The following is a 15935-nucleotide window of genomic DNA, read 5'->3' on the forward strand; positions in this document are numbered from 1 at the left end:
AGTAAAGCAATTTACTACTGACCTTTCATACTGTTCATGCGTCATCTGTCTCTGCAACCCAACTTCACACAAATGAACTATATATATATTTTCTACTAACATTCAAAAGTGTGGGGTCAGATATGAATAGTTTTATTTAGCAAAGATACATTAAATCGACCAAGAGTGACAGCAAAGGCATTTATAATGTTACAAAAGATAATGTACTGTACTTTTGAACTTTCTGTTTATCAAAGAATTCTGATAAAAAAAAATGACCACAGTTTACACAAAAATATTAAGCAGCACAAGATGAAAATTCAGCTTTGCCATCATAGGAATACATTTTAAAATATAAAACAGTTATTTTAACAATTTCTTTCACAATATTACTGTTTTTGCTGTATTTGTTTTATTAAATGAAGCTTTTGTGAGCATGAGAGACTACTTTCAAAAACATTTTAAAAATCTGACTTACCCCAAACCTTTGCTCATTGTTTACAGGTTTTGATATTTTGAAATGTATGTTCATTGAAAATAACATAAATAAAGCTATCTAAACCTTTACCCCATTCACAAGATTTAGTAACCATTATTTAGCAAAAAAAGGCTCATGCTAACTGCAAAAACTAACTCATAAAATATCCATGGAGTGCTTGTTTAGATGTATATGAAAAGTTACCACAGATAGTGGTCAGACTTGATAAGATGGGGCATACTGTGGTCTGTGTAGGATTGATATTATAAAAACTATGGATTGTAGTGTATTAGCGAGAGAAGATTAGCGGTATACAGTATGTTTGTAGGATAAGCATTTTATGTGTTTTGGTTGCATTGTTTTATTTGTTTTTGTAAAATAAATGTGTAAATAGCAGCAGGTGTCTAAATAGCAACTTCTTTGATTCATTTTACCATCCAAAGGCAGAGTCCATTGCTTCATATCTTAAAAACTGTTTGCCTCACCGAAGAGCCCTTTGACCCTTATTGGTTATGCTTTTCTCCTGTGATGCAATTTTTCATAGCATAACTGTCAGAATGAAACACTGCATAGGACAATGTGTTGACAATCACGTCACTGGATGTAAATTACAAAAATGATTATAACATTTACATAAGAACATAAATTGAATAAAATTTACAGAACATAAAAATATTTGCACATGCATAGTGCAACACTTTTTTTTTTCAACTATAAAGAAATTATGTATGAATAGCTAAATGACCAAATAAAATCAAACATACTCTGCACATACATTAACTTAAATATACATTTCAAAATGTGTGAATTTAATAAATAATGTCATTATATTTAGTTCAGAGGTGATTTCTGCATTGTTACCTATCGGCCAAACTACGGGCAAACAGGTTCCTGATAGAGACCACAACAGTTTGCAAAATAAATTGTTGCATTTTTCACTCCACTCCAGGACCCCTCGAAAGAAATGGTTCCATTGTTGACAGTGCTGCAAACAAACAAACATTTTTATATTGATGTGGTCTAAATAAATATTTCCTAGATTAAAGGAAAAGTTCACCCAAAAGTGAAAATTTGCTGAAACTGTACTCATTCCTAGGCCAATAAATCCTTTGCAGTGAATGGGTGCCGTCAGAATGAGAGCACATGTAGCTCATAAAAACGTCACAATAATCCGCAAGTAATCCACAAGACTTGAGTCCAAAATCCAACAGCATATTAGTTTAGAACTGTTTTCACGTGTAAACAGTGCTTGATGATATTTCTCTTTTTCACTGAAGAAAGCAATATTATGGTAAAGGACTCATATTTTAGTCTGAAGCAACAGTTTGAAGTTAAAACGCCTTGATGGGATTTGTTATCACAGTTTTTCACTTCTGATGTTAATAGATGGACTTGATTACTTATGGATTATTGTGATGTTTTTATTAGCTGTTTGGACTCTCATTCTGACGGCACCCATTCAAAGGGTCCATTGGTGAGCAAGTGATACAATGCTAAAATTCCTCCAAATCGGTTCTGATGAAGCAGCAAACTCATCTACATCTTGGATGGCCTACGGATGAGTATATTTTCAGCAAATTTTCATTTTTGGGTAAAGTACTCCTTTAAACATTTCAATCCAGAGTGCTTTCAGATCACTACAATCAATGCAACAATATTCTCTTTCCTTACCTTTTGAAAAGATCATAACAGCAAGTTTCAATTTCAGGTTTGGTGGTATTGAAGTCTGCATTTTGAAACAGATCCACACAGTCCAATGGAGGAACGAAAAGTATACCTACAGGCAGAACAATGCTAAACTTAATTCAATGTCAGATTTATTTTGTACTTAATCAAAACCTCCAGATGGGGGCTGTGGCATAGTAGTTAATCTGTGCTGGTTACTGATATTAAGGTTAAAAGGTTTGAACCTGGCAAACGGCAGTTCATAAACCATCACTGTTCTGTTTTTGAGCAAGGCTTCATAGAGACTATCCATTTAATGTGCAATGTAAGCTGCTTTGAGTAAAAATGTCTGCTAAATTAACCGAATGGTGTGTGGTGATGAAGCTGTGGTGTTGGTAAAACGTTAAAACAGATTTTAATAATTACAGATTGCTTACCAGCAACACAGGCATTGATCAGGGAAACACATGTGCCTGTGAACAAGGCTCTGAGCACTAAAGTAGATATGACACTCTTCTTTGGTGGACAAATAGAGGCTATGGAATAATAATGATAAAAAAACAAATCAGTAAATGATGTGCTATAAAAATTGGTGATACTGAACAACGGTGATAAGAAGTCATAAGGCACATTATTAGCACTAAAATCATTTCATTCGAATTGATACTCACACAGGCCTCCAATCACAATACCAAGAGAGCTGAAATTAGCAAAGCCACACAGTGCATAGGTGCAGATGATTTCTGATCGAACCTGCAAGTAGTTTGGACAACATACTTTTCAGATTATGCATTTGAATATTTATTATGTTTATTAACTGCGTATTTATACAAAATTTGAGGAGACATTACATAAATACTTACTGAGATCCAATTTTTATCTACACCGTCTTGTAAAATGCCGTTAAGTCTGTTGTTTCTGAGCGCTGACAGCTTCTCATAGGCTATAAACTCATTGAGGAAGAGTTTAGTGCCAATAAGTTCAGCCACTGTAAAAGTCTCATCGTATGGAATTCCCATCATGAAGGCCACCGGCATAAACACGTAGGAGCAGATCAACTGAGGAGTTGAAAGTAACAACCCTTTTAAAACACTTTTGAACATAAAAATATGAAGGATGATGATTATAACTCTTTCCTTTTGATATAAAATGCAAGTACATTACCATTCAAAGGTTTGAGGCAGTAAGTTTTTTTTGAAGAAATGTATTTTTATATTGAGCAAGGATGCATTAATTTAAACAAAAGTGACAGTGAAGACATTTATGATGTTACAAAATATTTCTATTTCAAATAAATGCTAATTCTACAAAAATCGAAATGTTTTGTGAAGACTGAAGTAATGGCTGCTGAAAATTCAGTTTTGCCATCACATGAATCAATGACTTTTTAAAATGTATACAAAACAGTTATTTTAAATTGTAATATATCAGAAAATTACTGTATTTTTGATCAAACAAATGAGCCTTACTTACCCCAAACTTTTTTTTAAACGTAATACACACACACTTATTTACACTGTGCGTATACACACACATACAGGTGCATCTCAATAAATTAGAATGTCATGGAAAAGTTCATTTATTTCAGTAATTCAACTCAAATTGTGAAACTCATGTATTAAATAAATTCAATGCACACAGACTGAAGTAGTTTAAGTCTTTGGTTCTTTTAATTGTGATGATTTTGGCTCACATTTAACAAAAACCCACCAATTCACTATCTCAACAAATTAGAATACTTCATAAGACCAATAAAAAAAACAAAATTTTTAGTGAACTGATGGCCTTTTGGAAAGTATGTTCATTTACTATATATGTACTCAATACTTGCAAGTATTGGTAGGGGCTCCTTTTGCTTTAATTAATAGATTCTCTATGGGGTTCAGGTCTGGTGAGTTTGCTGGCGAGTCAAGCACATCAACACCATGCTCATTTAACCAACATTTGGTGCTTTTGGCAGTGTGGGCAGGTGCCAAATCCTGCTGAAAAATGAAATCAGCATCTTCAAAAAGCTGGTCAGCAGAAGCAAGCATGAAGTGCTCCAGAATTTCTTGGTAAACGGATGCAGTGACTTTGGTTTTCAAAAAAACACAATGGACCAACACCAGCAGATGACATTGCACCCCAAATCATCACAGACTGTGGAAACTTAACACTGGACTTCAAGCAACTTGGGCTATGAGCTTCTCCACCCTTCCTCCAGACTCTAGGACCTTGGTTTCCAAATAAAATACAAAACTTGCTCTCATCTGAAAAGAGGACTTTGGACCACTGGGCAACAGTCCAGTTCTTCTTCTCCTTAGCCCAGGTAAGACGGCTCTGACGTTGTCTGTGGTTCAGGAGAGGACAACTGTAGCCAAATTCCTTGACACGTCTGTGTGACCCCAGCCTCAGTCCATTCCTTGTGAAGTTCACTCAAATTCTTGAATCAATTTTGCTTGACAATCCACATAAGGCTGCGGTTCTCTCGGTTGGTTGTGCATCTTTTCCTTCCACTCAACTTTCTGTTAACATGCTTGGATACAGCACTTTGTGAACAGTCAGCTTCTTTGGCAATGAATGTTTGTGACTTACCCTCCTTGTGAAGGGTGTCAATGATTGTCTTCTGGACAACTGTCAGATCAGCAGTCTTCCCCATGATTGTGTAGCCTAGTGAACCAAACTGAGAGACCATTTTGAAGGCTCAGGAAACCTTTGCAGGTGTTTTGAGTTGATTAGCATGTCACCATATTCTAATTTGGGTTTGGGTTTTTGTTAAATGTGAGCCAAAATCACCACAATTAAAAGAACCAAAGACTTAAACTACTTCAGTCTGTGTGCATTGAATTTGTTTAATACACGAGTTTCACAATTTGAGTTGACTTTTCCACAACATTCTAATTTATTGAGCTGCACCTACATATACACATACATATATATATATATATATATAATCTTGAACATCAAAAAAGCCACACAGGATTGAGTAATACACACCTCAAAAGTGACATCTGTATATCCCACCATGCCTCCCAACCATCTCAGAGTAGCATTTATGAAGTCCAAAATGGCAAGGAAAGCAATCAAGTTAGCAGCAATGTTGGCCACAAGTCCTATTGATGCAGATGCGCCACCGCTGATAGCTTCCAAGACATTCTGTTCACCACTGAACACACACACATAGAAAAAGGAAAAAAAAAAAACATTTTAACATGCAACATACAATATTTAAAAACCTAAAGTTCATATTCAACAGGAGAACCCACCCGCCATCAACTTTAATCTGACTCTTAGATGTGAACTTGCTCTTTTCAGTTTCGGGGTAGGACAATTTGGAGATGGCTAAAGCACATGGAGCAGCCATCACTGATGCAGAAATCAGAGACGAGGCATCAATCTGTGTAGAGGAGATTTATTATCCCTTTTATTATCCTTTAGAGAAATGAACAAACTGCAAACTAAAGAACTAAACATTCCAGCTTTTCATTGAAGAATTTTATAATAAAAAGAAGTACATGTTGTCGTACCCCAAATGAGATGAATGCACCCATAACACTTCCCGCAATGGTGGCAAATCCTCCAGTCATGACAGCATGAATCTCAGATTTGGTCATGTCATTCAAATAAGGACGAATCAAGAGCGGCGCCTCTGTCTGGAAAAAATCAAAACATTACAACATTATGACAGAAATGAGCTACAATCAGTAATGCTATAATCATCAATGCTATAATGCTTTGTCCCAAAATTGTGTTAAAGGAGCTTCTCCTTCAAGAAACTGATGCACATATAAATTTGCCATGAAATGATTTAAGACATTTGATTTTTTAATAATTCTGTGCATTATAGGAATGATGACAGAATATTACCTGACCAACAAATATGTTCCCTGCCACACTGAGAGTCTCTGTAGAGGAGGTTCCCATCGTTACCTGCATTACCCAGGAAATCTTGGAATAGAAAAATACATTATTAATACATCCATATGAAGAACATATCTTGAAAGTCTTATAGGTTAAATGAATACAAGACTGGACATTTCACTTTTACCTTTGTGATGATCCATTGCATCACACCCAGGTAGTACAGCACTGACATTACACTGCTGAAGAACACCACTATAGGCAGAGCCTGTGAGCATTGAACAACAAGTAAAAATAAACCCATCCATGCATTTCATGTCAAGTCTGTGCCATTACTAACCTGGAAAGCAAATATGTTGTCAATGAGGTTTCCAAACACAAATGATGAACCAGCTTTTGTGTAGTCCAGAAATATCTAAAAAAAAAAAAGAAAAAGAAAGAAAGACATGATTTAGAACATGGCAGCCATATCAAATTCTGTTTTACTTTCTCTCCTGCAGTTTAAATAATCAATCATTATTGTTTTGTTGTAATAAGTTACCACAGATTGTAATACATTAACTTCATTTAGAGAGATATCTTTCAAATATGATGGACATTGTATTACGTTTACACAATACAGAGGTGTTCAAATGTCTGTGAAAATGCTCCTGTTTCGCATTTTTCTAAATTAATAAAAATCATAATAATGATGTTTTATATTATACCTGAACTTGCTTTCCAAGCCATTCGAATGCTGCAAGACCAGGCTCTGTCCTAATGATAAACAGGCCAAGGGCAAACTGTAAACCGAGTCCCCAGAAGACTGTCCTCCAGTTCACCTAATCAGAATTCAATGTAAACAACATTTTCATTAACAACCACACTAATATAAACAATGTTCCTTTAGCATCTATAACTGTCTCATTCTTGGGAAATGATGGTAGGTGTAACCTCAACAATCTGATAAGGTTTGTAGGAAATCCAAAGTCTAAAAAATATATATTTTGAGATAAGCACATTCAATAAAACGTGTGCAGGAATGTGCGTTTTATTACTCACTGCGGTTCTGTGTGCAGAGAAGAGAAATATGGCAATAATGAATAGACAGACACCACCAAAAGAGATGAGCTGCTCTGGGCGCTTTCGTGTGTCAATTGCCAGCCATGCCACTAGCAGTCCCACCACAATTACTATGAACACCCTGCAACATACACAGATACATTGTCAGAGTTGTGGACTTATTTCTAGCCACTAGAGGCCCCCTCTGCCTTTTTGTTGGGTTTCTGTCTCTGTCATTATTATGTCTAATAGTTGTCACCTGTGCCTTGTTTCTGGTTGTGTATTTAAGCCACCCTTCTCCTGAGTACTTTGCTCAGTGTTTTCCATGCTATGACCAAGTCTAGGGCAGTCTCATGATCTATTTAATGGATTTATCCTTAAACAACTTTTTGCACCTAGTATAGTTTCTGTTTTGATGAGTTTTTTATTTTTTTATTTTTTATTTTAACATGCTCTTTGAAATTGTTTGTAATCACTCACATATTTTCTTTGTGAATTTAAGTGCTTTTTGGATTTACTTTGTGGACCTATGGGAATTACTTTTTGGAAGCAATGACATTTCTTTTGTTTTTGAATGGACTCCTGTGAACTTTGTGAATGCCTTCTGGATTAACTTTGTGGACTCTTGGGATTTACTTTTTGGAATGGTCTTCAAACCTTTTTGCACTGTTGGAACATTTTGTGATGGCTTTCTGGGTTTCTTAAGGAGTTTTTGGACTTGCATTTTCATCAAATTACAGATATTAAAATATTCCCCCAGAACTGCAAACTGGTTATCTGCATTTGGGTACACCTTTTTTGACTTCAAGTTTTCACACTAGTCCACAACTTTCTGACGTACTTATCATCCATGACACACATGTACAATTATGGTTCCTGTTTTTAAAAGCACATATTTTCTGTTTTATTATATTTAGAGCTGTGGTTCTCAACCTTTACGAAGGCCCCCTGTTGTCCAACACAATACTCAAAGGCTCACCAATAAGTTATTTTCAATATTTCTGATGTAATTATGACAAAGTTATTTCTTTTTTTTTTCTTCAAACTTTCTTATTAACAGAAACTTGGCACATTGTTATATTAAATTAAACTAATTTCTTTTTCTTTTTCTTTTTTCAATTTAAGAACTGTTCTTCAATTAAAAGCATTTTCTGAAGAGAAAAATACATTTTATTATATTATAGAAATAATTATTAGAATTAGTTTTTATGTTACAGCTTGACTTTAGCATTTTAATTTATTAATTATATTTTTATTCTTTTAATATACTAATAGTATTTTTTAAAATTATTTAAATACTTTTTAGTCATCTTGAAACCAACTTGGAAGTTTGCTGGGGTCGTCTAGCGGGTCCTCCAGCCTCCTGGTTGAGAACCACTGTTTTAGAGTCACAACATCAATTTGCAGGAAGGCTAATTCACTATGGGATCGCTCAGGAATTTCCTGAGGGTTTTTAGAATAATGATTTTAATTTTGAGGGGGGAAAAGTCTAAGGTAAAGACTGATTTTGCTGTTTTGTTCTACAACAAGTGCACACAGTCAAAACATCAAACATGAATTTTGTGATCTTTAAAAACTTAAGTGGCTAACAAGTTGCTATTTAAATGCATAGTTCACATTACTGTGCTAGCTGTAGCCACAACATGATGTACAGTAGCAACTTGTCAGCAGTAAGATAACAAAAAACACTCTTCTAAAATACCATAGCAAATTCCAGAGGGAATAGTTCTCTTTTGAACAGATCTTTAGTCACCTCCAAGCCATTCCAACTAACTATTTATATACACTACAGTTCAAATATTTGGGGTCAGTAGGGATTTTTAAAAATAATTCCTTAATAGCAAGGGTGCACTACATTGATCAAAATGATAGTAGTGACATTTAGAATGTTACAAAATATTCCAATTTCACAGCACAACTTTTTTTCAACATTGATAATTGATAATTCAGCTTTGCCATCAAAGGAATAAATTACATTTTCAAATATATCACAACAGAAAGCAGATATTTTAAATTATTTCACAATATTGCTGTTTTTACTGTATTTTTGATCAGATAAAGTGCAGCTTTGGTGTCCATAAGAGATGTCTTGCAAAAACTTTAAAAATAAATCATAAATCCTAGAACAGTAGTATATTAAAGTGTCAAACTCACCACTTTATCCATCTGATATTGGATTTGAAACACCTTTGCACAGGCTTCAAGAACCTTCTTATGCTGTCACCCTTGTACTTATTCACCAGCTCACACACGATGATAAATACCCCCAGACAAGTGAGGACAACCAAAGCAATTGCCCTCTGGAAGTTTAAATAACATGCAGCAATGAAGTATGCCAAATAACCTACAATTTAAAACACAAAAACATACTGAACATTGTTTACTTGAGAAGCAACTCGCCATATCAACATGTTAAATTAAAAACAATTATAGATATAAAACTGGGAAGATGAAAATATGTTACCAGCAGCAAGTATTCCCAAAGCAATGTATTTGATTATTTTGGAGTGTGTCTTACAGAAGGTCTCTGTGGCCGTGATGGGTATGCATGCTTTGCTGTGGTGAACAATGAATACATATAGCTAAAGATCTTGCACAAGTGAAGTCCGTCAGCACCACTGACAGAATTGAGATTAACAGAATCTAAACATTTACATTTTTGTCTATATTTCTTCATTAGAATGACATTATGTAATTTCAGAGGAATCTCATTTCCAAATAATGTGACAATGAAATCTGAATGACGTCGTATTTACAGATTAGATTCACAACCACACCTTATGCATGATTTTGACTCCTTCTCTGACTTCTCTTTGTCACTGTCACTCAGGTCATCTGTTAATTTATCCTCCTAAGAACAGAAACAGAAAAAAAAAATCAAGATTTTTAACTTGTTAACATTTTATAGAGCACTTCCTCACACTTCCTCAAGCATACCTTCACAAATGCTGGATTGTCCACACCTTGTTCATTCCCATATGAGATGGTTGTCAACTGTAAATCTTCTTTGTCCGCTGTAAAGAAAGTATCAGAAAACTTTTTACCAGCTCTAATGAACCTTGATCCAACAATTCCTTAGGAGCTGCAGGTTTCAAAACACATCCGTTTCCACATTTCATCCAAACAATTATTAACTACTACCCACAAATACGAAACCAACACCTCCTTTATTCAAACAATGGCAAAAAAAAAGCAACCGTTTAAATACAAGTTTGAATAAATCTCTAAACAACGGAGAGGTAAATAAATTGCTTACTCATTCTGAGTTCTCTGTGACAACTGCTGGGTCTTGAACCTTGAGCTAGGATATATACTCTGCATTCTTGGAAGTCTTATCATTAATTAACTACATACTAATGTGTTTTTATTTAAGACACTTGCACGTTGCTATCAGATAGTCAGAGATGACTACACTGAGTAGTCATGAAACAGCGTCTTTTTATCATTTATTGCAATGAAGCTCCTCCTTATTTCCAGAGGCAACAAGATACAACGTGTAGAAGAAAACAAACTATCAGGAATAAAAATTGAAACGTGACAAAGGGCCTGCAATTCTATGGCCTCCCAGAGGCAGAGTCAGGTGCCTGAGAGGAAAGGCCAGTGTTATCAAAGGCTCGATTTGGGCTGTTTTGATTATCATTGAGCTATAATAGCTATCCATATAAGATGATAATGATAGCTCAATGACAATCAAAACAGCCCAAATCGAGCCTGATGACCAATTAAACCCTGATAGCTGATACAAAAACACAATATTCGTACACACTGCAAGTTTCAGGAGTGACAACCGCATTTAAATGCGGGAGTGAGTCCCGTAAATTATTGTTCCATGTGTGTACAGAACAGCAGTCACTCCCGCATTTGTAACCATAGCAACATTTTGGCTTCTTGCAGGAGTGAAGAAGAATTTAGTCGTTTGGTATCTGCCATTTTTTGGCTAGACTGTTTTTCTCCGTCGATTTTAACTGTACTACCGCTGATAGACGTGCTGTGTTTAGAGAGCGCTGTCTTGCAGTGTTGTCACGTCCCGCTTTTAGGCGTGTTGTTTGGTCTTAGCTCATAAAGCTAAGGACTTTATGGAGTTAGTAAAGTGGTCTGTTGCAGATATGAGATATAAGATTATTTTTTTAGTGTTATAAAACATAAAGCATTTGGGTGTTTTAGTGTTTTTTGTGCATGAATTATGTGTGTACAGAACGCGATTAAGGAGTAAAAAGTGAACTGACAACCGAATTTAGCTGTAGTGTGTACTTGACCCTGGACCACAAAACCAGTCATTAGGGTAATTTGTTTGAAATTGAGATTTATACATCAGGATCGGACAATATTTGGCTGAGATACAACTATTTGAAAATCTGGAATCTGAGGGTGCAAAAAAAATCGAAATATTGAGAAAATACCTTTAAAGTTGTCCAAATTAAGTTCTTAGCAATGCATATTACTAATCAAAAATTAAGTTTTTATATATTTACGGTAGGAAATTGACAAAATATCTTCATGGAACATGATCTTTACTTAATATCTTAATGATTTTTGGCATAAAAGAAGTGTCTATAATTTTGACCCATACAATCTATTGTTGGCTAACTTTATTGCTACAAAATATAACAGTGCTACTTATGACTGGTTTTGTGGTCCAGGGTCACATATAGACCTGTCATTTTAAAGAATTTTCAGATTTCACATAATTAGTAGGTCTAGTTTAATGTAGGCAGCAATAGGGTCATGGTTTGGATTCACAGGACACAATTTTTATCAGTGGGCCCTGTCCTGGGGCCGGATTCACAAAACATTCTTAAGAAGAAATTTCTTCTTAACTGCCATTTTCTTCTTATTTTTTAACTTAAGAAAAAAGTTCTTATAAATATCTACAGTATTTCATAGAGGACTTTAATGACACCTGGTCACTAAAAACAATGCAGAGTTACATATATAATTTAACACGAAATACATCATTTAAAACAAAATTAGTATACGAACAATTCCAGCCTTACACAATTAGGACGCTAGATGCCACTGTTGCACATTGTAGACTAGAGTATGATTCAGTTTTATGCCTGAATTCAGAACACATCATTAATAAAACACACTGGCAGCAATTTCAGCATATGCTACTCCTATTAATATATGGAGAGATATCATTCTCCAATTATTAATTTCTACTAATCCTATTAACCTTTTTTTTCAGAATTTACTACTACAATTACTCAAATGCATGATTTAACTGTAAGTTATGGTCTGTATAAGGTTGTCATTGCACAATATCCAGCTTTAGATCAATTGGATTTGATTTGATTTTCAAAATTATGTAAAATATAGAGCTTGTCTGACCCTAAACTGAAGTTTTATGATGGTATCTCCTTAGAATGCTTTGCAGAATTAATAAATTAAACGCAACCATTAGACAATATGTGGAATATATGACTGTTTTCATGGAAACTCATAAAATTAAATGGTGCCTAATACCTTTTAGTTAACACAAGATGACGCAGACTCGCAGCTTAATAGACCGCAGTGTGCATCACTGCATTTTATTCAAGGTCTAGTGTGTACAAAACACATTAACAGATATTCATTAAGACATTTTATGTGCTTTGTTAGAGCAAGCAGTCATGATTCACTAATATCAACCAAGCCTTTCCAAAACATTTTATGTGTCTTCTTCACAAATTGAATGTATTGCGGTTTAATTTTGTGCATAATCATTCCTGGGCATATCTCATCAAAGTAAAGATTTTTTTATTGGCATATGGTTCAATGAACTTTTTAATGTACAAAAGATTCTTCAGATTATTAAAACGATCTTAAACGTAAAAAAAAAAAAAAAGTTTCAGAAAACCCCCTATATGTTTTCAGTGGATAAAATGCGTCTCCACCCTGTCAAAGTCTTAACCTCAGTTTAACCTTGCATCTAATCTATAGCTAATCTGAAATAAGACCACCATTGTTGTCAAAAAAAAAAGATAAATTGTGAAAAATTTCAAGTTTAAGATTGTTAATATTGAGCAACAAATTTAAACAAACAAAACCTTTATTGACACGATCTCAATGGTAGGCTAAAATAATCTAAGGGTCCTATTTGGTTACTTTCTAAACTAGCAATAGGCTATTTTTCAGAGCCTAATACAAAAAGACTTACTTTGTAGGCTAATGTGCATTAAAAAAAACTGTCAGTCGTACGACTTTTTCCAGAATGTAGTTTGTTGTTCCATACAATAAATATAAACGAACACCCTTAATATAAACACGCTATATTATAGTTGATCTTTTATTGTTGTTAGACATCTCTGTTCGTCTGTGGTTGAGCCTATACAGCATTTTTGCGCATCGTAGGCCCATTTGCGTCTTCTAGTGGTCGGGGATGCCGTCCAAAATGCTGTCTACGTAGTCAGCTTCTCAGGATTTGAGCCACGGCCCGCGTGTGGCGTTGAGCGGGGTCCTTGCGCACACAGGAAGGGGAGAGAGCTGGTAGCTAGCAGACAGCGGGCAACTGTAAACAACTCACTTTTATAAACCTCACAAATCAATCATACCTTACGTTGACTTGCTCATCCATTTGCATGGCTTTTGAAAGGTTGCTTTAAAACCGCGTTTGGCTGTATACCCGCAAACTGTTCTATTATTACCGCAGGTTTGCGTTATTTACAGAGCTGGGATGTAAGCAGCTAGAGAAGCGCGCACCCGACTGTTACAGCTAACGTTTCTGTCAATACGAACCGCTTTACTTTCTTCATAATTACTCTCTCATCTGTATTACCATTATAAAACATATATAAGATGACAGGTCATGTGTAACGGGGTGATACAGTACTAATTTGACCGTGAGCAATGTTTTTAGAGGGGTTTGTTAGCTTGGCGAAGGTTTGTTTTCTCTGTTAGCATTTAAGCTAACGCTAGCTCTTTTAATATCCTCCTACGAAAAAGCTCATAACTTTTGATAAATGTTATTTTTTATTTACGTAACGCCTTTAAAAAGGTGTTCTATCGGTCTAAAACAAATTCTCCGAGGATTTTCATGTTAAAAGTAATTTAGGCGAGGGTGACAGGCTATCTTAACTTTACTAAGGTAAATTTGACTGGCTAAAAAATTTAGTTGCCATATACAGTATTGAAATGTTAAAAAGCTTAGAATGGGGTCAGTGTTTCCATAAACAAGTCTTTGAGCTGGCTGGACCAGTACTATGGAAGTTCCTGGAAATGTCAGTGCAATGCAGATGAAGGAGCGCAGCAGAAAAACTGATGGATACCAAAAACTGCTAAGATGAATTAACCAGGAATCAAATGGTGATTACAATTAAATTCATTTTTTTGTATTTTGTTGATCCTGAATGCTAACTTAAGCTGTGATGTAGTTTTATGCCTGTTAATACTTTTATTAAGTTATTATTTTTACGTATATGTTGCCTGCGTATGTTTTGACTTATTTCTCTGTACATATTATTGCTTCAGGTTTTGAAAGCCTCCAAACATGGGTGATATGAAGACCCCTGATTTTGATGATCTCTTGGCTGCCTTTGACATCCCTGATGCAACCAGCCTGGATGCCAAAGAGGCCATACACGGGAATCAAGATGAGGGAGATGGACACCTTAAGCACCCGGAGATGTGTATGGATGCCACGGTTTTGATCCCTCACCCAGTGCCTACAACCGATGCCCCTGCTGTCAGTGTTATAGTAAAGAACACTAGCCGCCAGAACTCCTATGAAAATCTTGTGGAGAAGGAGAGTTTTCATTTGGGGCACCTTTTACAAAATGGGTTCAAGAGTTCAGCAGGCTCACTGGAGACTCATCCCTCCAGCTTTCCAAGGCTGGATAGCTCTTCTGTCAACGGAGACTGCTCAAGACGTTCCATGGAAAAGATTCCTGTCCTCTACAAGAATGAAAAAGTTTCCTCTCTATCAGAGTCTATGCCTCAGTTTAGCCCTATATCCAGCCCAGAATCTGAAGACATTCATAGCAATGGAATTGATGACCGTCCAAAATCTGCAGAGGCCTCGTACTTCTCATCTGATTCACTCTTTACATCTTCGCCTCTTCCTGTTTTAGACAATCATGGAAAACCAGACACATCCAGCTTGACGTGCAATGAAAGACATCCTGGTTCAAAAGGTTTGGATGATCTTGGGTGTGATGGCTCATCTTTCAAAGATGATACAGTTGAACAAATTTCTGAGACTAAAAGTGACAGCATACAAGATTGTGGAACAAATGCGTATCCAACTCCTGAGACGAACATTTCTTCTTCCGACCCATGCGTCAAAGCTCACAGCTCCAGATTGTCGTCATGCCTTGATGCATTAGCAGCCCTAAATGCTAAAAAGGATCCAGGTGGGCAAACTAATTCAAAGGACTTCCCAGTTACCCCAAAAGAGACCATGAAAATTAGTCCAAAAATACCAATATCGCCAAGGAGTCCAAGAAGTCCTCTGGAGGTGGTGAAACGTTTCGCGAAACAGCCTGACAGCCCAATGAGTATATGCAGTGACAGCAGTGGTAAAGCATCTCCAGCTGTCGCTACTGGCTCGCCTCCAGCCATCCCACGAGTCAGAATAAAGACAATCAAAACCTCATCTGGAGAAATCAAACGCACCGTCACAAGCATATTGCCAGACTCTGAAACAGAAGATCTTACATCACCATTTGGGTCATCGCCATCGCAGTCCTCAGTTGAAGATGCCTTCTCAAAAACATTGCCTTCGTATCGTTCAAATGATACTATTTCAGAGGTCATTTTTGAAGATGGAAAGCAGGAAGCCTCAAAGACACCGTTACTGGGGAGTAAATCCAGCATGAAATCAGTGAGGAACTCAAAGAAACTTCAAACTCAAAATAATGGTCATGCTCTAAAGACAATGCATGGTGGCAGCAAGCAAAAGAAGGCTGCTTCTGCTCAGATTGGTTCTTTTGCTAATACAAACTACCTACCGAAG

At 35.9% G+C, this 15935-nt stretch overlaps 2 protein-coding genes across 2 annotated transcripts in view; one reads left to right on the forward strand and one right to left on the reverse strand.

Annotated features, from left to right (window-relative positions):
* Positions 1–116: 116 nt before the first annotated feature.
* On the reverse strand, positions 117–10422 carry slc28a1 (solute carrier family 28 member 1). Its single transcript, XM_058751504.1, has 18 exons — positions 10260–10422; positions 9941–10017; positions 9781–9854; positions 9468–9559; positions 9158–9347; positions 7004–7145; positions 6670–6783; positions 6303–6377; positions 6150–6230; positions 5969–6049; positions 5629–5754; positions 5368–5498; positions 5099–5267; positions 2986–3180; positions 2794–2875; positions 2560–2658; positions 2129–2234; positions 117–1442 (listed from the first exon to the last, which is right to left on the reverse strand). Exons 1-18 carry the CDS (start codon positions 10261–10263, stop codon positions 1331–1333), a joined length of 1950 nt encoding a protein of 649 aa, XP_058607487.1. The 5' UTR covers positions 10264–10422; the 3' UTR covers positions 117–1330.
* A 2907-nt stretch (positions 10423–13329) lies between these two features.
* znf592 (zinc finger protein 592) overlaps positions 13330–15935 on the forward strand; it is a 10925-nt gene continuing 8319 nt past the window's right edge. The window contains exons 1-2 of the mRNA XM_058751352.1: positions 13330–14287; positions 14453–15935. The exon at positions 14453–15935 is cut by the window's right edge and continues 723 nt beyond it. Of these exons, the coding sequence (XP_058607335.1) occupies positions 14472–15935 (1464 nt within the window). The 5' untranslated portion in view covers positions 13330–14287; positions 14453–14471. The remainder of the gene's footprint in view (positions 14288–14452) is intronic.

This window comes from Onychostoma macrolepis, chromosome 18 (assembly GCF_012432095.1).
Source record: "Onychostoma macrolepis isolate SWU-2019 chromosome 18, ASM1243209v1, whole genome shotgun sequence".
In the NCBI taxonomy this organism is placed as follows: domain Eukaryota; kingdom Metazoa; phylum Chordata; class Actinopteri; order Cypriniformes; family Cyprinidae; genus Onychostoma; species Onychostoma macrolepis.

What these genes read in the sequence shown, in the direction of transcription:
- slc28a1 (XM_058751504.1), bottom strand. An exon ending in ACAATCCAGCATTTGTGAAG is followed by an intron (nt 9,855 to 9,940) that starts GTATGCTTGAGG and finishes TTCTGTTCTTAG; the next exon opens with GAGGATAAATTAACAGATGA. An exon ending in GTGCATTCATCTCATTTGGG is followed by an intron (nt 5,499 to 5,628) that starts GTACGACAACAT and finishes TCCTCTACACAG; the next exon opens with ATTGATGCCTCGTCTCTGAT.